Here is a 23,451-nt window from a genome sequence, read left to right as displayed (position 1 = left end):
AATATAAGTCCCAGGAGGGCAGGGTTCATGTCTCTGGATTCTTCTACATCTTAGCGCCTTGGATACAGACAGTAAAACATGTTGAATGAGGCCACAGCTTTGGGTTTCTTTAATCTTGTTAAGAGCTTTGTGGCAATGAAAATAAAATATATAAAGAAAACTAATTTAGTCCTGGAAGAAAAGGTTCTGGATGGAGGAATGCTTCTTTTGGCAGTTTCCTCCAATAAAAAGAATTTATGGGCTTAATTAAATCATCAAGATCTTTTTCAGAGGTACAGGAATGGCCAAGGATCAAGCTTGCTCTGAATTATTCACTTTTTTCAAGTGGAGCTGCTCTCCTGGGAAGAGTAGTACATGTCAAGGAGGAAATCAGCACTGCTACTTTCGCAAATAGACAACTGTCCTTTCTTTTTCTTTGATTCTCAGGGCCCAGGAGAGTTTCTAGGTGTGAAACTATCTTGGAAAAACCATAAAGAAGATGAAGTTCTTCTATATCAACCTCACTTTTCCCTCAATTGTTTCTATTTGTTTTTCTAATGGCCTTCCCATCCTTGCCTTAAATTTAAATCAATGTTCAGACTCATCTCATAGAAGTATCATTTTTACCTTATCCCAACATTGAGAAAAAAAGGTTTTCTTCTCCCGTATGTAAGCAGGACTTGAGAGAGCAGCCACCAAATCTGTGTGTATTTACACATAGGAATGTGTGTGGAATGCCTTTTACAATCACATTTGCTTATTATCCTCCTTACCATGGCCTACTTAGCCAAGTGTTGGTGGATTTAGGCTGTTTTAAAAACATACAAACAAGAAACAGAGCCTGTGTTTTACAAAATGCAAGGACAAGATGAAGAAGCCTCAAGTAAGAGTCAACGTCTCTGAAATCTGCATACTAATAATAAATGTTAGTATAGAAAAACCAGTGATGGGGGGAGGGGGGAGGAGAGAGAGAGAGAGAGAGAGAGAGAGAGAGAGAGAGAGAGAGAGAGAGAGATGGTATCTTATAGCTAGCTATGAAGGGCTGCCCCGACTCTACCTCCTGGGTCCAGAAACAGCAGGCCCAGCATATTGAATCATCAGGCAAATGGCCAAAACTACGATTTCCTCATGGCCCACTCTCACAACTTAACTTTGACCCTTTCCAATTTTCACCAGTTCCTATCAGGGTGCCTACGAGGATCTTTGACTCCAGGGATACTTTCTTTTACGATCTTTTAATGACTCATTAGTCACTGGGGCTTTGGCAATTTCTGCAGGAAGCAGGTTTCATTTCTTCCCTGAAAATGAAGAGGCAACCCAGGAGGTTGTTAAACAAATTCTATTCAGTAGCTGGAAAAGTGAATTTCCTGTGGAATGACAGGAATTACATAGAAGCAAGCAATTTTATTTTCCTCAAATGTAGCAATAATTTTAATCTGTACATACATAAAACAAACAGTGCAATTATAAAACCTTGAAGGTGACATGCATATCTTAAGGTGCAGCTGGGATGGGGAGGTTGTTATTAGCATCTCCAATTTTCCTTACCGCTTTTTAAAACTAGTTCCTTATGCAAAAGCATTGAGTCAGGAAACTTCATCTGGAATGCTGAAGTTAAAGGTGAACTTCCTGAAGTCTGCACATCTAAGTATCACAAACAAAACAGAAATGACCTCCTAGAGCAGTTTGGTAAGGACTAGAGTAATATGGCTGGGCGTTCAAGCTGGGAATGAATGAGATCAGGGATGCATTTTTCTGAAAAACTAAAAGAGATAATGTTTGTAACTGAGTGTCCTATTTCTGTTTCATAGTTGCTACCCATGTGAGCCCTTCCAGCAATCTTTTTATTCGGTATAGTTTCTGAGTAGATGCTGTTCAATGGAGTTATTGGTAACTAAGGGTGGTGAGATGCACAAAGGAGGACCTGGGAGAATGGCTTCTTCCTTGGTGTCCAAGTCCACGCTCCTCTTCGCTGTTAGTTCTTATGGCCTTTGCTCTGCCGTGGAAGCAGAGGTAGCTGGTGCACGATGTCAGATGCTGTGTCATCATTCACAGGCCCGGGGGAGGGGGCAGGTAAAGGCGAGTGATGGGGGTCTACCTTTGCTTCTTCCACAAGACCCTTCTCAAGCTTTCCTGGCCTTGCAGTGGAACTTCTAGAACTAGAGGCAGTTCACTGGGTCCTTGACTCAGAGGCCAGGATGAGACAAGACGTGGCAGAGTGACAAGACACAAAGGGAAAATACGTATCAATTAGCCTCAGAGTAGGATAGAGAAATTTCTATTTGCATGGATGAAAATTCAAATCCCCAAAGTCAATCTAAAACAAATGAAAATTTTCTTTGAGTACTAATTTTTTTTCTGTACAAGTAGCCTGTGCACTTCTGGTGTTAATTCCTTGCACTGTCTCAAGGTAGGTGATCCCAGGGACACTCTAGGGCAGTATGCTCTAGCTCATCTTGAACAGCTTTTTCTGGCAGTGGCATTTTGATTTGAACCGCAAAGTAAATCCATACATGGCATCACAGTTAGTAAAATAATGAAATATCACTAGTCAAATGTAATTGCAATTCAATCAATGATATATTCACACACAAGTTTAGAAAAATCAAGAGTATGATAATAAAACCATAAAATTAAACAGAAGGAAATCAATTTCTACAAGAAATCAAATATATTTACAGTGAGATTTAAAGGGAAAAATAAGCTACTTGGATCATAAATTTAATTTTATTTTAAATAACTTTAGCTACCTTAGCTGTTAATACAATAAAAGCAGAAAGAACAGGCTGCCTTTTTTTTTCCAGATTTAATCAGAAAATTTTATCTACAATAATTGACAGAACTTGCTTCTTGTCCTTTACCCATCTCATCAAAAATTATTGCATTTTCCCCCAAACTGTATTTTTTGGATTCCTCTGTGAATATACTCATTTCGTCCTCGTTCCTGGAGGCATCTTGGTTTAAATCCATCTTTAAAAAAAGGAGAAGGGGTACATATGGGAGGCAAAATATTCTCTTGAAGCCAACAGATATAGAGTTGCTAGAAGAAGCTGATTGTACACACAAGCTGCCTGGGGTCGGGAAGGGGAGGGCTGTTGATTTAGACACACGTGACAGCCTTTGGTGGACGGGCACAGGCAAAGCCCCACTGGGCCCTTCTTCCTTGTCAGGATCAGGAGTGAGCCAGCAGAGGTGGAGCTTCATCTTCCCCTTGGAACTTGTCGTTTTGGTTCTCCTCCAAAAGCCTTCATCCAGATAAGAAGCCAATGACTGATTACAAAAATAAGAATAATTAAATTTGGCTCAAGAAATAGATTGTCCAACTGTTCTGCCTTGTTATTTTTTTCCAATATCCAAGGCCTTTACAAAGAAAGAAACAAAAACACCTCTCAATCTTCCAACAAAAGTGAATTCCTTTTTTTTTTTTTTGCTCCAAATGCTACGACCTGAAGAATGGCTGCAGATTGAGATATCAAAAATCTCAGAAAAATATATAATATATTTGTATATCTCTGTATGTCTATTATTTAAATTTCACATTCCTTTAAAAGTGGTTATTCAGTCAGTAGCTGCTGAAGGAGGCTCTTCTGTTGGGCCTGGGGGGTCTGTGGTCCTGCCGTGGGTTTTTGAGTTCCCAGTGGACCAGGCTGGTTCAGGTAAGGGTCCCCGCCTACCAGATTCACTGTACACTGGACATCAGCAAACACCTGAACCTGCTGCACCTGCTGGAACACAAATAAAAGATGTGTTTAGACAGAAGGGTCTGCCCCCCCGGCTTATGAGTGGGTACTACTTGAAGTGGAAACTCACTAGAGCATTCCTCTAGTCTGTAGTCACCACAGAGAAGAACTCTTCTGTCTTCTTGTCCTACAAAAAGAAAATCGCTGCACTCATTTTGCTCAGGGTTCTGGAAAGTTCACACTTTAAAAATAAAATCAAAATTGGAATGGTCAAGCCTCCTACAGGGTTGCCATCAATAATGAAAATGAGCGTCACTGCTAATATTGCCAAGATTGGGAAAAGCCCAGTTTCAGAGTCTGGGTGTCTGGTGGTGGGTTTAAAAATATATATGTGTGTATATATTCTATATATTATTTGGAAACTGGTTACAAAAGCATTCTATGGATGACTTTAGTAGGATAAAAAAAAAAAAAAACAACTTTATGATGTTAGAAAATTAAGGGCTTTAACCCAGTATTAGCAAAACAAAAACCACCACAACTCAGTAACAGGACATTAGCATTACTAAAGTCAATGTCCAGAAGATTTGCGTAATATCTAAATATACTATTACATAGTTCTTACATATTGCCTTTAGAATTACAGCAAAATATTAGTAGAACAATTTTATATTTAACTTCTTTTTCCTGATAGACAATTCATTTAAACACATGAGCTAAAAATAACAGTAAATTACTAGCTGAGAACAGTGTGAATTTTCCCTTTAGCTACTTCCAGTAATAATACACGTATTCCTTAAAAATATCTAACGTTGTATAATTCTAGCATTTTCTACTGGGAAAACAAAGCCAGAAGTTAGTTTTTACAACCATCCTTATTAAAAAGTCATTTGTAGAACTGATTCAAGCCAGTATCACACTTGTGAATGTTCCAGACCAAGAATGGAGATGCCTCCCTAAGGCATCCAAGTGCATCTATTAGTGTCTCAATTGTTTGGCAAACTTGTGCTTAGTGTTTCACAGGTTCATGAAGTATTTTAGATTAGTGATGCATTTTTTGGTCATTCATCACTAATTTATGTCAATTACACTCAGCCTTCCTGAAAACGTTTCTATCCTAATTGAATAAAAGTTGTTTTCATCGACCTTTGTTGACCTCATGTCAAAATCTCAACCTCCAGCTGCTGTATCAGTCCAGCCCCCAATGTCTTCCCCTCTTGATCCATCTATACCTCCACTCTATGCTCACTCAGAGAAGACAGCCTCTGAGCTGAGTCTTCTTAGCCTGCTGGATTAACCTCTAGTTAGATGTGCATCATTTTTCTCCTTATCCTCTTCTTTGCCTGATTTCCCAAGTTTTGCTTCTGGATCCCACAAGATACCATTTGTTTTCTTCTTTCTTTGGGCTTTTTCTTGTGCATCTAATATGCACCAACTCTGAGTCTATCCACTAGCTAGCCCTGTGTCCTCCCCTCTCCTTTGTTTCTAACTTCTTCCTATTCTTTTCCTTCTGGAGCTCCAACCCTGACCTTTCTCTCCAGGTCAACCATCCCCCTACTAAGCCTTCTTCCTGCTTCTCTAGATTCTCTTCTTTTCTGGTTCTATTGGTCTTGCCTCTTCCCTGCCTTTGTTCTCCAAATACAGGGAGTCCTAAGTCCTCCTCAAGCCATCCTCTCTTGGTTCTTTTCCTTCTCCTTTTCTGTACACCTGTCTCTGTATTTCTAATAAACTCACTCCCCAGCTTCCATTTGGCAAATACAAAAGCACTGGAGCAGAGATGGCATGATGGACTAAGATTCTGCCACTGAAACTTGGCATGAGCACAAGCGGTAGTGCTTTCAGGCAATGACTGATTAAAAAAAACTGCATGTAAAATTCCACATTTATGTGTTTCAACATAGGAAGTATTGGGTCAGAGCACAAGGTATTTCTGTCCCCAAACACTTAAAAACATTTGTAATAAAGGCATGACCAAGCGAACTAGAGAGAAAATTTTGCTCCTTTAAAAAGAACGTTTTTAAGATAGTCTATTTTGAAAATTAAAAAAAAAAATGGAAAAGAACCAAACTTCAGTCATTTTGAACTGCTTCCTAAAAACAGGGTGCCTCATGCTAGACCTCACAGGACTTCAGATACTGCCACACTTTCACAGACAGGCAAAGCAAGATGCATACACATCCTACGATTTGCCAGGTGAAAGGAGCGGAATCTTCAACCTTGCAAAATTTCCGGCAGAGTTTTTACATCAATTCAAATGCTCTCTCAGAGATCAAGAACTTTAAAACTTGGTTGTTTAGTTTTAATTAATTTGCCGAGCTGCCAGTTATATGTCTCCCTGCAGGAGTAAGACTTTGAAAACCTTCTAATGAAGACTTCATTTCCCCAATCACAAAATCCCCTCTTCACCCTCCTGGGAATCAGATTTGACTATGGAAACAGCTCCTAACTGGTCTTTCTCAGCCTGAGGCGGCTGCCCACTGCATGTCCTGTCCTTTTTCTCCCTCAAGATGAAGCCTGAGCTGGTGCTTATATCATTGCTCCCCCTGAGGGTGACTCAATCTTGTAGAACTCAATCCAAACCCCTGAGTTTAGCATTCAAGGCTCCCAGAAATCTGTCCCAATCTATCTTACCAATTTTAATTCCTATAAAATCTTCTTATAAACCCTTTACCTTCAGTGGATTTGGTTTCCCAGGACCATGCTAAGATATTACTGTTTCCTTGTCTCTGGAGCATCTACTTCTAGTCCCCTACACTTCTAAGCTTGCTCCCTCCTCCAGCCTCTGACACTTTTTCCTTTACCTTGCCTTGCTAACTCTCCCCAAGGCCCAGTTCAGCACTTGTGTAAATGTTCTTCTGACCCTCACAGCATTTTCTCCTTTCTTCTAACACTGATGGTTCTTGTTACCTGTGACATAAATTTGGGTTTGCCTTCTTTTGGTTATGTGACAATTCACATGTGTATGTCTACACGTTTTATCTTTTAATGGGCCCTAAGTGGTATGGCAGAAAGAGCATGAACTTCGGTGTTACAAATACCTGGCTTGAACCTCAGCTCTGCCCCTTTCTAGCTTTGTGAATCGTGTGTGTAGTTAAATCTCTTCAGGTTCTGTTTCTTCATCTGTGAACAAAAGGAATACTATTTCCTTCCGAGGGTCATCGTGAGGCTTATGTGAGATAAAGTGGACAGTGCTTAGTGCAGTGCCAGACAAATCATAAGCATTTCACAAATGAAACTTCCTTTCCTCACCTCTACCCACAGTTCACCTAAAGGGCAAACATGTCTTGTGTTTCTTTGTATCTCCACCTTACCATAATGCCTGTACAGTATCTTAAAAATACATATTTATTAAGAGACTAAAGACTAAATCAGTTACTGAAGTGAACTAAAACATCCAAAATCTCTAACCTTTGGTTAATATAGGAAAGTGGCCATCTTCGCTATTTGTATTGCTTTGAAATGAACTTCGAAAATGAGGCAGACTACACAGCAGGCACTCTATTTTGTCTGAATTTACTGAGATCTTTTGAGGTACTCTGATTACATGTGAGTTTTAGAATTGTGCTTATTTACAATATAACAATCAGTGGCCCACCGTTTGTGATCTTTTTATCCTGTTTAACCACTGGATTAAATCTTCTGAAAACTTATCTCATTTAACCCTCTCAACAATCCTATTAGCAGGTATCTTGTTAGTTCTGTTGGTTAAATAGCAGCTCAGGAAAGTTCCCTAACATGCCCAGGAGGACACCACTAAGAAGAATAGAGCCAGGACTCACACCCAGGTCTGACTCCCAAGGTCAGGCTCCTATCCATGATGCTAAACAAAGTTTCCTGTGTATCTTGAGTACATTTGGCAGCTCTGGGTTTAGAATTTTCTTACTGACCTGGGTTCCATCTGTTTCTGTTTTGAGAAGGTCAGTGGATGAGAGCTGGTTGCAGTAGAGGCCTGTGTGTCTCAGTGCTGGATCATTTATCTATTAAAGATAAGTACAAGACCAAATTACATGCTAGCTGTTTAAAAGTTGAAGATCAAATTTTTCGATGAAAATAATCTCACTGACAGAAAATAGGGATGCAGCAGAAATAAAAAGCTTAGCAATTTACTATGTTGTTATAAGTCAGGACAGTGGTTCCCTTCAGAGGGGATGAAAAGGGATGATGTGGAAGGGAGCATGAGGAGAACCTTTAGGGTACTGCTGATAATGTTTCTTGATCTGAATGGTAGCTTTAAAGATGTGCTGAGTTTATGAAAATTCATGGAGTTGTATATTTTTCTGTATATTCTTATATGATACCTGAATAAAAAGTTAAATTCACAGATACAAAAGTTAATCAGCAAATGACTTTTACTTCTTATCCAGGTATAGTAATAGAAATCAGATTTATCCTCTGCCTGAATTGACAAAAAAAAAAAAACTGGATAAAATGAAGGCACTCAAGACATTGGACAAACCCAGTGAAGAAAAGCCGTCCCTAGGAGCTGGGAAACAACTGAGGTAAGTCCTACACTTGCCCCAGCTACTGTCTACAGAGACTTTCCAGGCTGCAGCCACTGTGTGGACTAGGAACTCAGGTAGAGGGCCCTGTAGACTCCCTGAGTTGAGATGATGCAGCTGGAAGTCTGAGATGGTCACTGCAGCTGGAATTCACAGGAGAATTCCAGAATATCAGAGAAGAGGGGCAGCTACTCAGAAAGCAAGCTCTGAAGATCTGCAGAGGATCCCCTTGAGTCTGCAGCTTAGTACTGATCTGCTCATGGATTTTAGGGAACAACCCAAAGCAGAGCAAAGAGTCACCAAAAAGATGTTGATGGAATAATTTCCAAAGATTACACAAAGCTGGGAGTAAATCCTGGTCCCACTGGCCAGAATGGGAAACATCATAATTCATATAGTATCAAGTAGCATCTTAGAAAGGCTTTGCCTCAGTAGAAAAGTGAAATGAACCTGATACTAAAAGGATCAAACTATTTCAAGTAACCAAACCATTTCCCAGAATAAAGCTCAAGAATGTACGAATATCAACAAGGTAAAATTCACATGTTTGGCACCCAATAAAAGATTACCACTCCATGCACATTAGCAGAAAAATATGATCCATAATGAAAAGTCAATCAATTGAAATCAACCCCCAAATGATGCAGATATTAAGACAGTTATTATAATAACCATATTCCAAATGCTCAAGAAGATAAGGGAAGATTAAATGTGTTAGAGGTATGGAAGATCTAAGAGGTCCAAATTGAACTTGTAGAGAGGAAAACAGAATACCTGAGAAGAAAAATACACCGGATGAAATGAACAGATCAGACATTGCAAAAAGAAAGAAAGAAAGAAAGAAAGAAAGAAAGAAAGAAAAGAAAGAAAGAAAGAAAGAAAGAAAGAAAGAAAGAAAGAAAGAAAGAAAGAAGGAAGTTAGTGAACCTAAGGCTATAGCAATAGAAACTATCCAAAAAGAAACACACAGAGAAAAAAAAGATTGATCTTGTGCCCCTCCCCCAACACCCCCAAACCCAGAGAATCAGGGAGCTGGTGGACAAGTTCAAGTGGCCAACTATGTACATGTAATAAAATATGTGGGTGCATGCGTGTGTGTGTACATGCATAATTAGGAGCTTCTGAAGGAAAGGTGGGTGGTAACAGAAAAAATATCTGAAGAAACAATGGCCAAATATTTTTCCAAATTTGATAAAAATTATACATCCATAAATCAAAAAGCTCACTGAACTCCAAGCACAAGAACCATGAAAACAATCACTAAGGTATGTCGTAATCAAATTGCCTAAAACCAGTGACAAAGAGAATAGTCTTTTTTAAAGGCAGCCAGAGGAAGAAAAATCAATCATGTACAGAGGAACGAAGAGAAAATGCCAGCAGATAACTCATCAGAAATACTGCAGTGGAGCAACATCTCTAAAGTACTGAAAGGTAAACTAAAGCTAACTTAGAATTCAGGGGAAACAAAAATTCCAAAGATGAAGGTGAAACAAAAACTCTTTCAGACATACAAAAGCTGAAATAATTCAGCAGCAGCAGACTACAAGAAATGCTAAATGAAGACCTTCAGGCAGAAGGAAAGTGATACCAAGCTAGAAATTGGGATGAAGGAATGAAGGAATGGAAATGAAGGAATGAAGACCACTGGAAATCACTACATGGGTAAATATAAAAGTTCTTCTTTAAATTAAAAAATATATACACACACACACACACACACACATATATAATTGTTTAAAAGTATGTAGGGTACATGACAAATGTAGACATGATATATATGGTAACAACAGCACAGGAGGGAGAAATGGAAGTGAATAGCTGTGAGGTTCTTCTACACAAGGTGGTATCATCAGAGCACTTCAGGGCACATGAAGATGAGTTAAAGATGTATGCTATAAACTCTGAAGCAACCACTAAAATAACACAATGGAGTTATATATAGTTAATAAGTTAACAAAGGAGATAAATTAAAATGTTCAATTAAATCAAAGGAAGGCAAGAGATGGCACAAGGATAAAACAGAAAAGATGAGACATTTAAATTCAACCATATCAATAATCACATTAAATGGGTGTGGACTGTCAAAATGAATAAGAAAGTAAAACCCAACTATATAAGAAATATGCTTTAAGTGTAATATTCTTTAATTCACTATAATTTTGATTATTTTAACCTACTGGAGATAGTGAAAAATTCTGATAACTGAATAATAAGAACAAGGACAAGAAATAACACTATTTAGGTCTTCTATTTTGCTATAAGAAACCAATCACTAGGTTGTTGATTTTTTTCCCTGCTAAACTCCTAAGGGACTTATTATGTAATATCTGGGGAATTGAAAGTTTTCCAAAAAAAATTCACACCAAAAAGGCATTCTATAGAAAAGGTAATCAGGGTTTATTACATTGATTTTTAAGACTTGCTATATGGGATGCCTGGTTGGCTCCGCGGTTGAGCGTCTGCCTTTGGTTCAGGTTGTGATCCTGGGGTCCTGGGATCTTGTCCCACATCGGGCTCCCTGCATGGGGCCTGCTTCTCCCTCTGCCTGTCTCTGACTCTCTCTCTCTCTGTGTCTTATGAATAAATAAATGAAATCTTTCAAAAAAATAAAAGACTTGCTAGAAATTAAGGCTATATAGTCATAGTCTGGTCATCACAGTCCATGTTGTGGTTGCTAAAAATGAGAACAGTAACTATAGGAAGGTACCTCAATGATTTACTTAAGTATCATTTTGAATTTAGTCATTCTATCCTTAAAAATCTTCAGGAGGCTCCAGGATAAACTCTAAAACATTTAGATGGCTTGCAACATTCCCAAAAAGCTTACCACATAAAATTCTGCTTTAAATATAATATAAATGTCCCCTTAACATTCATTAGACTTTTCCACCTCTATCCCTGCCTACGTTTTGCTGTGGCAACCAATCTTGAATGTTCTTTTCTATTCTCTTTTTTTAGACACATCTTCCAAGAACCTTTCCTAATCAGGTGATTTTTCCTCTTAACCCTGCAGTAGTTAGTTGGGGGTATCCCCAAACTGATATAAATATGTAAGGTCCTAGGGCAGTCCATCTCATATATGGCGGTTTTGTCCTATTATTCAACTGATTCTTTGTTTATGCTGGGTCTCCCCAACTTGTTAATATTATCTCCCACAGAGCTATCTTTGTATATAATAAGTACCGAATAAATGTTTGTTGAAATGAAAGGGAAAAGTGAAGAAATAAAGGAGTATATTACAAGCCAATGTATTATCTGTATCATTTTATTTATTTATTTTTAAGTAGGCTCCATGTCCAGCATGGAGCCCAATGCAAGGCCTGAATTCATGACCCCAAGATCAAGACCTGAGTCGAGATCAAGAGTCAGATGCTTAACTGAGCTACCCAGGTGCCCCTGTATCATTTTATAATAAATCTAAATAATAAAATCTCTTTTAAAAATATTTTATTTATCTGAGAGAGAGAGCGAGAGAGTGTGCACAACCAGTGTGCAGCATAAAAAGAGGGAGAAGCAAGCCACTCAGGTTCCCCAAACAATAAAACTTGAGACTAAAATCTTGCAAGGTCTATCAAAATTTCCAATGTATAGCTTAAGAGGTAGTAATTATCAAAAGATAGTGGGAAATCATAAAGAAGTGATTCTTTTCCCCCTAATTTTATTGAGAAATATTTGACACACATCACTGTATGGTGTGGTTATTTTTGATAAATAACTGCGAACATACCTGATTTTCCTTGGAATAATGACTTGTGGTGTGGTATGGATGTATGTGTAGCAAGTGTGCCAGCTGTGCCACTTACCTGCTCAGGGCACACAGTGTTCATTCCTGGCATCTGCAAAGAGCTCATCTGCATCTGGCCCATCATTGGGTTCATGTTTTGAACATTTGTGTTTCCACCTGCCATGGACACGGTGATGCTCATATTGTTGTACACTCCTGGCTGCGCAGGTGTGGGCTGGTTCTGGACAGCTTGACTGAACACACTGTTAACTCAAAAACAATCCCAATTACATCCACAGTTCACAAAGATGGGGATAATGTGACTGGACTCTGCTGCTTAATTATCAGATAAAAATCGAAAGGAAAGATTTTACATTCTTAAATTATGTGTTAAGACTTTATCTTACTACAACATATAGAAATTGAGTGTAATTGAGATGAATTTTGAACTCTGCCCAAAGGAGTTAATAACTACAAAGAGCTCTTTTTAAGTTACAATTATCTGGCCTAGTATCAGAGTTGTCAAGCTCCAATTAGCTGGATAATTAAGAAAGAAAGTTTTCCACATAAACACACCTTCCAGATAACTGAAATTTACTCATTTAACCATTAAAATCATTCTAAAATTTATTACACCATTTTATCTTCCTAAACAGAGAATATCCTATTTAAGCAAAATGCCTGGGATATATATCAATCCTCAATATATGTTCACTGAATTAATTAACAAAGGAATCAATAATTCAAAGATGGCATTCTTATATTGTGGTTGCTTATACATCTTAGACTTACACTTAAGGTGAATAGTACTATCTTGTTCTACTCATTCCTCATCTCTAGTAATAAGTGACACATGGCAAACACTCAGTAAATATCTGGCGAATGAGTGACTTATGACATGGGTTATTATTACTCAGTGTTGTCAACTGATGAGGTTTGGACTGCTGCTTATTTATAGATTTTCTGGTATTGACACTAATGTTAGTTTCTAAGTGTAGCTGAGAGACTATCTGAAGAGAATTCCCTGGGACTTGTTGAGAACTGGGACTCTCAGGCCTTACTCCAGCCCCAGTGAATCAGTTTCTGAGGGTAGACACAGAAAGTCACATTTTTAACTATACACATTAAGACTCAAGGGCCTTTATTCAATGTTCTAGAGCTTGCTGTCTCTTCTCAAGGATTCAGCTTGGCTGCTTTCACTATGCTATAAACTAAGAGGAATATAACCAGATATTTTTATTTGGCAAACATAATGTTTTTAAAGACTCCAAAGGTCTTCTCAGGCCAGAAGATGGCTTTATGTCTTTTCTACAAGCAAAATGCAAGGGCAATTATGTTTTTCAGAGGGCTTCTTTTACTGATGTCCTTCTTTACGGCCTTGTTCTGAACCGCTGTTATACCAAAATCTTAAATGTTAAACCAATGTCTCTTAGTAGGTAGAATAGTATGGAATAAACTCGAAGTGAATACAACTTGAAACTTTATATTTGAACCCCCAAATTCTAAATGATACAGACTGACATATCTAAAGAAAAATGATGTGAATTATGTCTTTTCCAAGTTCTACAAAACATCAAATGTTTTATGATTATCAGTTGTTAAACATTAAACTGCTGGTAAAATTCCACCTATTTTAATGTTAATTTTGGAGAATTTGATTTCTAAAAATTATTTACCCCATCAATGGCTTATCTATTCCTTGCTAGCTCTTGGGAGGTAAGCAGGATGTACTGACATTTATAGTTTCCAGTAGATTAAGGTAATCATACTAAAATTAACAGGCTGAGAAACAGCCTATTCATCATGTCTGAAGAAAAGTAGAAAATTTTCTCCAAGTAATTATAAAACACAAATGCTCAAAGAAAATTATATTCCTAGGAAATGGTCAATAATATATCTTTGAACCATTAATGTCTGTACAGTGTGTATGCTTGTGAGGCAGTGCCCCACAACTAAAGGTGAGGAAAAGCCTATTAGTTTGCTGCCTATTTTCTAATGAGAACATTTCTGCCCCACACAATGCTCATTTGTCAATTGATCCATAAATCACCACTGTGGAGGCTCAGCTCAGGGCTATGTAAGTTAATGCATGCAAAAGCTTCAAGGACTGCAATGATGTCATACTGGTGAAAAAAAGTTCAGGGTTTAATTTCTTTTCACATTTATACTTGAGACTTATATTAGCTTAAGTTCATTCAAACTGCTCTTGCCAAGAGTTCCATTTCAGTTCCTTCCATTATGGGAAGAAGACAAGCCCTCCTGCAGCATCCATCACTATTCTAGGTCTCTGAAGGGACTGTGGGGTTCACCAGTGCCTTAGACCCAATGTACAAAGAAACCCTCCCTCTCTCTGCTTTCTTAGGCAGCCCCATGGCAGTCACTACAGTTTCTTAGGCTAGCACCAGGTATTTGGAAGCCCCTAAATCATGGGGTGGGGACCGTGGAGGAAGGTAAAGATGAAGAATTTGGCCTGAAGTGGCTTCCATACATATTACAGATATTATTAACAAGCAAGGAGGTGCTCCAGGTCAAACAAGTCTAAAACCAAAGGGTTAAACAACAGGCCTTCCTAGGCTTTAAAATGCTAATAAGTGCTAGGACTCTCCCTAGTGCCTAGTGTTACACACAAACCTGCACTGTTCCAGGACAAAGAGGCTTAGTTTAACCCTTTATTTTTCTTGCCACCAGAAAGATCATGAAAAAGAATCACATTACAGTCTCTGAACTCTATTACATCATTCTACTAAATGATTCTTTGTTTCATGTTTTATTTCTCTCCATTTACTCCTGTCACCACCTAGACTCTTGGTAACTTGACAGCAAGGGCAGTTTTCCCCTGTTCCTTGTGGTACCTTGCACTGTGCAAGACAAACAGTGAGTGGTTACAAAATACATGCTGCCTGTGTTGACTAATAAGCTTTTACACATGAAGCAAATAAGCAAGTGTGAATGCTTAAAGACTTGGTGACAACTATTTTCTTTTTTCAATGATTTGGCAAAGTCAAAGTTCACAAAAACTGTGAAAGTACAACAAAAATTCAAGCCCACATTTGACCCTGAATCCAAGTAGTGACTGAAGTAGGACAGGGAATCTTTGTACTTGTTCACAATAGGTGTACATTAAATGCCCACCTGTTCTAAAGGATGGACATACCCAAGTAAACAAAAACAAAGTCTTGCTCTTAGGATGATATTATTCCAGTTGGAGGAGAGAGACCATAAACAAACGAACTAACACACAATATGTCAGGTGTTAAGTACTATGAAGAGAAATAGAGAAGGGAAAAAGGACAAGCAGGTGGGAAATGCTGTTGTTTTAGAAATGATGATCTGGTAAGTTTAATATGGTGACATTTAATATCTATGTCTAATAAGGTGACATTTAAGGAGCAACTTGAAGTGTGAGAGAGCAGACCATGTGGCTACTGTGAGAAGAACATTCCAACGGAGGGATTTAAAAATGCAAAGGCTCTGAGTTTGCAATGTACTTGGCACATGTGAAGAACAGAAGAATAAACAGACATCAGTGTGGCAAACTGAGTGATGGGAATAGCAGCTGAGGTCAAAAAGAGACCCAGGAACAAGATTATGTGGGCTTCACAGGCCCTATACTGCATTTTGAGTAAGTTGGTGAGCACTGAGTAAAGGACTGCCATACTGCTCATGTTTGAAATGTATCACTCTGGAGTGCCTAGGTGGCTCAGTCGGTTAAGCATCTGCATTCAGCTCAGATCATGATCCCAGGGTCCTGGGATTGAGCCCAGTATCAGGCTCCTAATTAAGCAGGGGGTCTGCTTCTCCCTCTCTCTGCCCCTCCTTTCCACTTGTGCACGTGCTTGCTCTCTCTCTCAGATAAATAAATAAATAAATAAATAAATAAATAAATAAATAAATACTTAAAAAAATAAAAATAAAAAGCATCACTCTGTCTACCATCACTATTCTAGGTCTGCCTACCATCACTAGTATCACTATTCTAGGTTTCTTTCTTTTTTTTTTAAGATTTTATTTATTTATTCACTCATGAGAGAGAGAGAGAGAGAGAGAGAGAGAGAGAGAGAGAGAGCAAGAGAGAGAGAGAGAAAGAGAGGCAGAGACACAGGCAGAGGGAGAAGCAGGCTCCATGCAGTGAGCCTGACGTGGTACTCGACCCCAGGTCTCCAGGATCATATCCTGGGCTGAAGGCGGTGCTAAACCGCTGAGCCACCCGGGCTGCCCTATTCTAGGTTTCTGAAGGAACTGTGGGGTTTACCAGTGCCTTAGACCCAATATACAAAGAAACCATCCCTCTCTCTGCTTTCTTAGGCAGCCCCATGGCAGTCACTACAGTTTCTTAGGCTAGCACCAGGTATCTGGAAGCCCCTAAATCATGGGGTGGGAGCCATGGAGGAAGGTAAAGATGAAGAATTTGGCCTGAAGTGGCTTCCATAGCATATTCCATATGCTAGCCTAAGAAACTGTAGTGACAGTGGGGTGCTGATTGGGCAGCTGTATGTACAGTATGGCATTCAGGGAAGAAGTTTGGACTGGAGATTTAAATTGATAAGTCATGTACCTAGAGATAGGCATTTTATAGCCCTAAGAGTGGACAGCATAACCAAGGGAGAAAGTAGACAGAATGAGCCCAGAGGCCCTCAAATGGAGCTCTGGGAGATGAGGAAGATCCAGCAGAGGACACTGAGAGTTACCTTTCTCAAGAGAGAATGCTGTTCCAGAAACTCAATGAAGAAGCTTTAAGAAGGAATAAATGCCTAAGTATGTCAAATGCTACCAATAATCACTACATCTGGTATTGCAGAGGACACTGATGACCACTGTAGAGGACAAGGATACTTCTGTTAAGTGGTAGGGGTGAAAGCCTACAGTTCAACAAGGCAAGGAGAAGCAGTGTTAGAGTCTTTTAGGGAATTTAACTGTAAAAGGGAGCAGAGCTGTCAGGGGAATTGTGTTTTTTCCAAGATACATTTAAATGCTTAGGTGTAGGTATGAGGCTAGAGTTTAGCTGGATTTCTTTAGGGAGTGTTTTGTTAGCAGGGCCAAGTGCAACAGAGGGAGAGCTGGGCAAGGGATTTGAGAGTGTCTGTAGAGGAATAGCTATAATCACGGAACACAGAATCTAAAGTGAATTTAGGAAGCTGGGATCAGAACATATTAGGAGACTAAATTCTTTTTGCATCTTATATAGACAGTTCCATTTCTAGCTAATTTACACACAGTCCTCACAGAGAGCTACACAATTCTCTAACGGGAAGACTTCCTCTCACCTTTCAGTGAACTTTAGGAAAATGTGGTCTTAAGTTTTCAACTTTAACTGCCTTACTTATTATGTTGTCAGATCAAACAGCTTCCCTGTCATTAGAACCAAGACACAACCTAATTAAAAGCCTTATAAAACTCAAGTGAAGTGTGAAAAGTTCAGCAGCCAGGATCTGGGGGGAAAATGACGTTAGTGAGATAATTCTAAGCAGAATGGGCAAGATGAGGCCACTGAAAGTCTAGAAATTCAAAGAGCTGGCTGAGGCAGAATGGCCTGAGAAGCCCTCAAAACCTTTGCTGTTGCTATGAAATCTTTCAAACATGCTGAGAGGGGTGAAGCCTGTGTGCCCACTGTTCAGGCTCTAATGAATCCTGATAGCCATTCTTACTTTAGAGTTTTAGGAGTTTTTATCTGGTTTTATAAAGGACCAATTTTTTTTTTTTTTAAGTATCCATTTCTATATCTGTCCCAGGAAAGCTCTGTTACACACAGGAGTTAATCACATTCTTCAGGTATGCTGGTGATGGGATGGAAAGGTTGGGGGCCACTAGATACATTTTCGGTACTGTAAATGTGTAAATTTGCCTTTAAAATGACTTGAAACTTAAAGGATTTAAAAGTCATTATTTCTCTTTGCGATCACATAAAATTCATTCAGTTCCATGAACTTGCAAATGGCAGCAGCCAATATTTATTTATTTATTTATTTATTTATTTATCTATCTATTTATTTATATATTATTTATCAATCAATCAATCATTCAATCAAGATTTTATTTTGCGATCACATAAAATTCATTCAGTTCCATGAACTTGCAAATGGCAGCAGCCAATATTTATTTATTTATTTATTTATCTATCTATCTATCTATTTATTTATATATTATTTATCAATCAATCAATCAATCATTCAATCAAGATTTTATTTATTTATTCATGAGAGACACACAGAGAGAGGCAGAGACACAAGCAGAGGGAGAAGCAGGCTCCATGTAGCGATCCTGAAGCAGGACTTGATCCCGGGACCGCATGCTCATGCCCTGAGCCATAGGCAAACGCTCAACTGTTAAGCCACCCAGGTGTCACAATACCCTTCTATTTAGATTGTGAAGGCATGACTGTTCTTATGTACTACAGAGGACCCGGCCTGCTCATATATAAAAACTTACTTACTTGTTTCCCATTGCTCCTGGCTGCCAGGCCTTCATGTCTGGTGACTGGTACCCAGAAGAGGGTGGAGTTGGCTGGAGCAGAGAGCTCTGAGGAGGAGGGATTGGCATCGGCACCATGGAGCTCCCAGGGCTTAGAGATGGAGCAAAGTTGGCCTCACCTTGGGGAACCATTCCTGCAAATTGACACAAATTAATTTATGTGAATATACTATTAATTTATTAGCTTCATAAAAGAGAATACCTCCCCCTCCACAAGGATCTGTAACAATATAGTTAGAAATAGCCTATTCAACCAAGTAGGGAAAGCATTTCAATCTCTTCAAAATAAGGCAAAAGGAGATTTCAGTATAAACAGACAAACATATCAAGTTTGGAAGAATGCCTTCTATTCATTTAACATATTGATCTTGGTACCAGGATTATGTATAATGTTTTTTTTTTCTGTTCTTTTTTGCTTACATGGATTTTTAAGTGTAAAAAACATAAATGAACATACATGACAGATTACTTGTATAATCAAAATAAGTTAGAAAGGGGGAAAGGTATGACAAACACATGTGTGAAATGAAAAATGAGTCAAGTTTTGTCCGTGCCTCAGTCATCTCTGTGGACTCTTCTTTCTTTCCCTGTCCTTTTTTAATTTTTTAAAAGCTTTACTGAGGTGTAATCTAGGCTGCCTTGAATTCACCCACCGAACTGCACAACTCCATGATTTTTAGTCAATTTACAGAACCCTGCTACCATCACCACAGTGCGGTCTGGACACTGTCATCACCCTCACCATCCCTCTGGACTTGTCTGCAGTCAATTCTGTCTCCTACCTCCAGCCTTAGGCAACCACTGATCTGCTGTCTCTACAGATGTGCCCTTTGGGGGCAATGTCACGTAAATGTAATCATATGAGGTCTTATGGGTCTAGCTTCTTTCAATTTGATAATGTTTCTGAGGTCCAACCATTCTGTAGCATTTATTGGTAGTTTGTCCCTTTCTATGCAGGATTGATGATTAGCAGCTATTGATATAATCATGTTAAAAATCAACTGACTGTAACATTAACAGTTTACTTCTGGATTTTTAGGCTGTTGTAGTGATCTGCATGTCCACACTTGTACTAATACTATATTGTCTTGGCTGATGTGACTTTATGGTAATATTTGAAACTTGACAGTCATCCAACTTGGCTTTTCTTTTTCAAAACTGTCTTGGCTATTCTGGGTACTCTGCATTTCCATATAAATTATAGGAGAAGCTTGTCAATTTCTTCAAAAAGCATACTGACATTTTGATTGCTCTGAATTATAAGATCAATTTGGAGTGAATTTGCCGTCTTTTCAGTCTTTATCTGATTTCACTTTGTACAGCTTCCACTATTATACATTCAAGTTCACTAATATTTTCTTTTGTAATATCTAATCACCTTCTCATTCCATCTAGTACATTTTTCATCTCAGACATTGTACTTTTTGTCTCCAAAAGTTTGGTTTTATTTATATTGTCCTTTACTTAATATGTTCAAGCTTTTCTAGCTTTTTGAACATATGAAATAAATGTATAATTTATAATTGTCTCAATGTCCTGTCTACTCATTTTGTCACTTGTATGATTTCTGGGATGGTTTTTTTTTTTTTTTTTTTTTTAAAGATTTTATTCATGAGAGACACAGAGAGAGAGGCAGAGACACAGGAAGAGGGAGAAGCAGGCTCCCTGCAGGGAGCCTGACATGGGACTCAATCCCGGATCTCCAGGATCAGCTCTGGGCCAAAGGCGGCACTAAACTGCTAAGCCACCGGGCTGCCCTCTGGGTTGGTTTTGATGACAGATTTTTCTCCTCATTATTGGTTTTATTATCCTGCATCTTTGCATTCCTGGTAATTAAAAGACTGATCCCAGACCTTGTGAATTCTATCTTGTTAGGTGCTGGAATCTTACAGTCCTTAAAAAAAAAAAAAAAAATATATATATATATATATATATATATATATATACACACACACACACACACACACACATACACACACATATACACACATACACATATGTATATGTATATGTATACACTTCCCCCTTCCCGCCCCAAGAGAGAAAGAGAGAGCAAGTGCACATGACTGGGGATGGTGGGATTTAAAGAGTCTTAAGCAGGCCCCATGTCCAGCATGGAGCCAGACATGGGGCTCAATGCAGGGCGCCATTTCACGATCCTGAGATCATGACCTGAGCCAAAATTAAGAGTTGAATGCTTAACTGACTGAGCTACCTAGGTGCCCCTAAAAGTCCTTCAAATATTTTCAACCTTTGTCTGGGTTGTAGTTAGGTGACATGGAGACAGTTTAATTCTTTGGGGTCTTGCAATCAAGAGATAAGAGCAGAGTTTATGGTTTATTTTGCCTGCTACTGAGACAAAATCCTTCTGAGTATTTTACTTGACACCCCATGAGTCATGAAGTTTTCTATTCTGACTAGTGGGAAGAGAAGTTGGCCCTGTGTGAACTTTTCAGACCATTCCCTGTAATTTTTCCAGGTGGTTTTCCCTGGCCTTGGCTTGCACACACATGCACACATACATACAAACACACACAAAACCTGAGTGAGACCCTGTGCACATCCCTCCAGTTCTCTCCCTTTATGACTCTCTTTTCTCTGGTCCTATTCCCTGAGACCTCTAGTTGCCTTGGCTTCCCTGGACTCCCAGCTCCATGGGCTCAACTCAGGGAAACCACCAGTTCCTTTTGGACTCCCTCTCCATGCAGCATGGTCTGAATGATTTCTAAAACTGTAGTTCAACATACTTTTATTTTTTTGTTTGTTTCAGATGAGAATAAATCTGATTCCTGTTACTTCAACTTAGCCAAAAGTGCAAGTCCATAACATTTTAGAAGTAAAAATGATTTCTTTTTTATGATTTCTGTTATGCTAACACTTCATATTTTTTTTTCCTGACAAAATACATTTCATAGTTAAATACTCTTGAAGTACAGAGAGTTATAAAGGTGAGGAGAAAAAGAATATCATAATTTGATTACCCATAATTTAGTATAATTCCTTCAAATCTTACTTTATAAAACCTTGCACAATTTTGTGACCTGCTTCTTTCCCTGATGATTGTATCATAAACATGTTTCTATGTCCTTAACGTCTCTTTATAAATATAATTGCATATTCTGTGTTCTGCCATTGTTATTACAACTTTTCTTTTTTTGTGTGGTTAATCTGGTAAGAGATGTAGCTAATTCATTCACTTTTGCTTTTTGGGTAGACTACAATTTTTAAAATATTTTAAATTTTCAATGAAAGTTGAGTGACTTTCTATAGTTTTTTCTTTTATTAAATATTTAACTACTTCTTTTCTTGCTAAAGATTATATAAATAGCATCACAATGCCAGATTTCAGGTTGTACTACAAAGCTGTGGTCATCAAGACAGTGTGGTACTGGCACAAAAACAGACACATAGATCAAGGGAACAGAATAGAGAATCCAGAAGTGGACCCTCGACTTTATGGTCAACTAATATTCGATAAAGGAGGAAAGACGATCCACTGGAAGAAAGACAGTCTCTTCAATAAATGGTGCTGGGAAAATTGGACAACCACATGCAGAAGAATGAAACTAGACCACTCTCTTGCACCATACACAAAGATAAACTCAAAATGGATGAAAGATCTAAATGTGAGACAAGATTCTATGAAAATCCTAGAGGAGAACACAGGCAACACCCTTTTTGAACTTGGCCACAGTAACTTCTTGCAAGATACATCCACGAAGGCAAAAGATACAAAAGCAAAAATGAACTATTGGGATTTCATCAAGATAAGAAGCTTTTGCACAGCAAAAGAAACAGTCAACAAAACTAAAAGACAACCTACAGAATGGGAGAGGATATTTGCAAATGACGTATCAGATAAAGGGCTAGTTTCCAAGATCTATAAAGAACTTATTAAACTCAACACCAAAGAAACAATCCAATCATGAAATGGGCAAAAGACATGAACAGAAATCTCACAGACAAAGACATAGACATGGCCAACATGCACATGAGAAAATGCTCTGCATCACTTGCCATCAGGGAAATACAAATCAAAACCACAATGAGTTACCACCTCACACCAATGAGAATGGGGAAAATTAACAAGGCAGGAAACCACAAATGTTGGAGAGGATGTGGAGAAAAGGGAACCCTCTTACACTGTTGGTGGGAATGTGAGCCACTCTGGAAAATTGTGTGGAGGTTCCTCAAAGAGTTAAAAATAGACCTGCCCTATGACCCAGCAATTGCACTGTTGCGGATTTACCCCAAAGACACAGATGCAATGAAACGCCGGGACACCTGCACCCGATGTTTCTAGCAGCAATGTCCACAGTAGCCAAACTGTGGAAGGAGCCTCGGTGCCCATCGAAAGATGAATGGATAAAGAAGATGTGGTTTATGTATACAATGGAATATTACTCAGTCATTAGAAATGACAAATACCCACCATTTGCTTCAACGTGGATGGAACTGGAGGGTATTATGCTGAGTGAAATAAGTCAATTGGAGAAGGACAAACATTATATGTTCTCATTTATTTGGGGGAATATAAATAATAGTGAAAGGGAATAGAAGGGAAGGGAGAAGAAATGGGTAGGAAATATCAGAAAGGGAGACAGAACATAAAGACTCCTAACTCTGGGAAATGAACTAGGGGTGGTGGAAGGGGAGGAGGGCGGCGGGTGGGGGTGAATGGGTGACGGGCACTGAGGGGGGCACTTGACGGGATGAGCACTGGGTGTTATTCTGTATGTTGGCAAATTGAACACCAATAAAAAATAAATTTTTTATAAAAAAGATTATATAAATAAAGCTACATATTTTCTCTTTTTTGCTTCCTCCATCTGTAATTTAATCTCTAATAATTTTGACTTAGAACATAAGGAGAAACTAATTTTTTTCATTTAGGACTCTAGAAGATGGGTTTTTTTCCCCCATCATCTTCATTTATATGTTGACCATCTTTGCATGCACTCTAAATTATAACTGTTTTGATTGTGATCTTTGAAAAAGTACTTGTCTGTTTCTAATGCATTTTTAGCCTTATTAATGAAGTAATTTCTTTCAGAAAAATATGTGAGGGTAGAAAAGAAAACATATTCTGGACATTATTCTG

The 23,451-nt window shown here is 38.5% G+C and overlaps 1 protein-coding gene across 9 annotated transcripts in view; it reads right to left on the bottom strand.

The window, feature by feature from the left end:
- Nucleotides 1-2,687: 2,687 nt before the first annotated feature.
- The window catches only part of NCOA1 (nuclear receptor coactivator 1), a 245,257-nt gene continuing 224,493 nt past the window's right edge, over nucleotides 2,688-23,451 (bottom strand). For 6 of the 9 annotated variants that reach the window (XM_055327201.1, XM_055327202.1, XM_055327203.1 and 3 more), the window contains 4 exons: nucleotides 18,313-18,484; nucleotides 11,962-12,145; nucleotides 7,547-7,636; nucleotides 2,688-3,704 (listed from right to left, as the gene is read on the bottom strand). In XM_055327201.1, the coding sequence (XP_055183176.1) occupies nucleotides 3,534-3,704; nucleotides 7,547-7,636; nucleotides 11,962-12,145; nucleotides 18,313-18,484 (617 nt within the window). In that variant the 3' untranslated portion in view covers nucleotides 2,688-3,533. Of the gene's footprint in view, nucleotides 3,705-3,789; nucleotides 3,847-7,546; nucleotides 7,637-11,961; nucleotides 12,146-18,312; nucleotides 18,485-23,451 lie in introns of all 9 variants that reach the window. The other 3 variants (XM_055327209.1, XM_055327208.1, XM_055327207.1) reach the window with 3 other exon arrangements.

This window comes from Nyctereutes procyonoides, unplaced genomic scaffold (genome assembly GCF_905146905.1).
Source record: "Nyctereutes procyonoides isolate TBG_1078 unplaced genomic scaffold, NYPRO_anot_genome, whole genome shotgun sequence".
In the NCBI taxonomy this organism is placed as follows: domain Eukaryota; kingdom Metazoa; phylum Chordata; class Mammalia; order Carnivora; family Canidae; genus Nyctereutes; species Nyctereutes procyonoides.
This window is presented reverse-complemented; position numbering and strand designations above follow the sequence as displayed.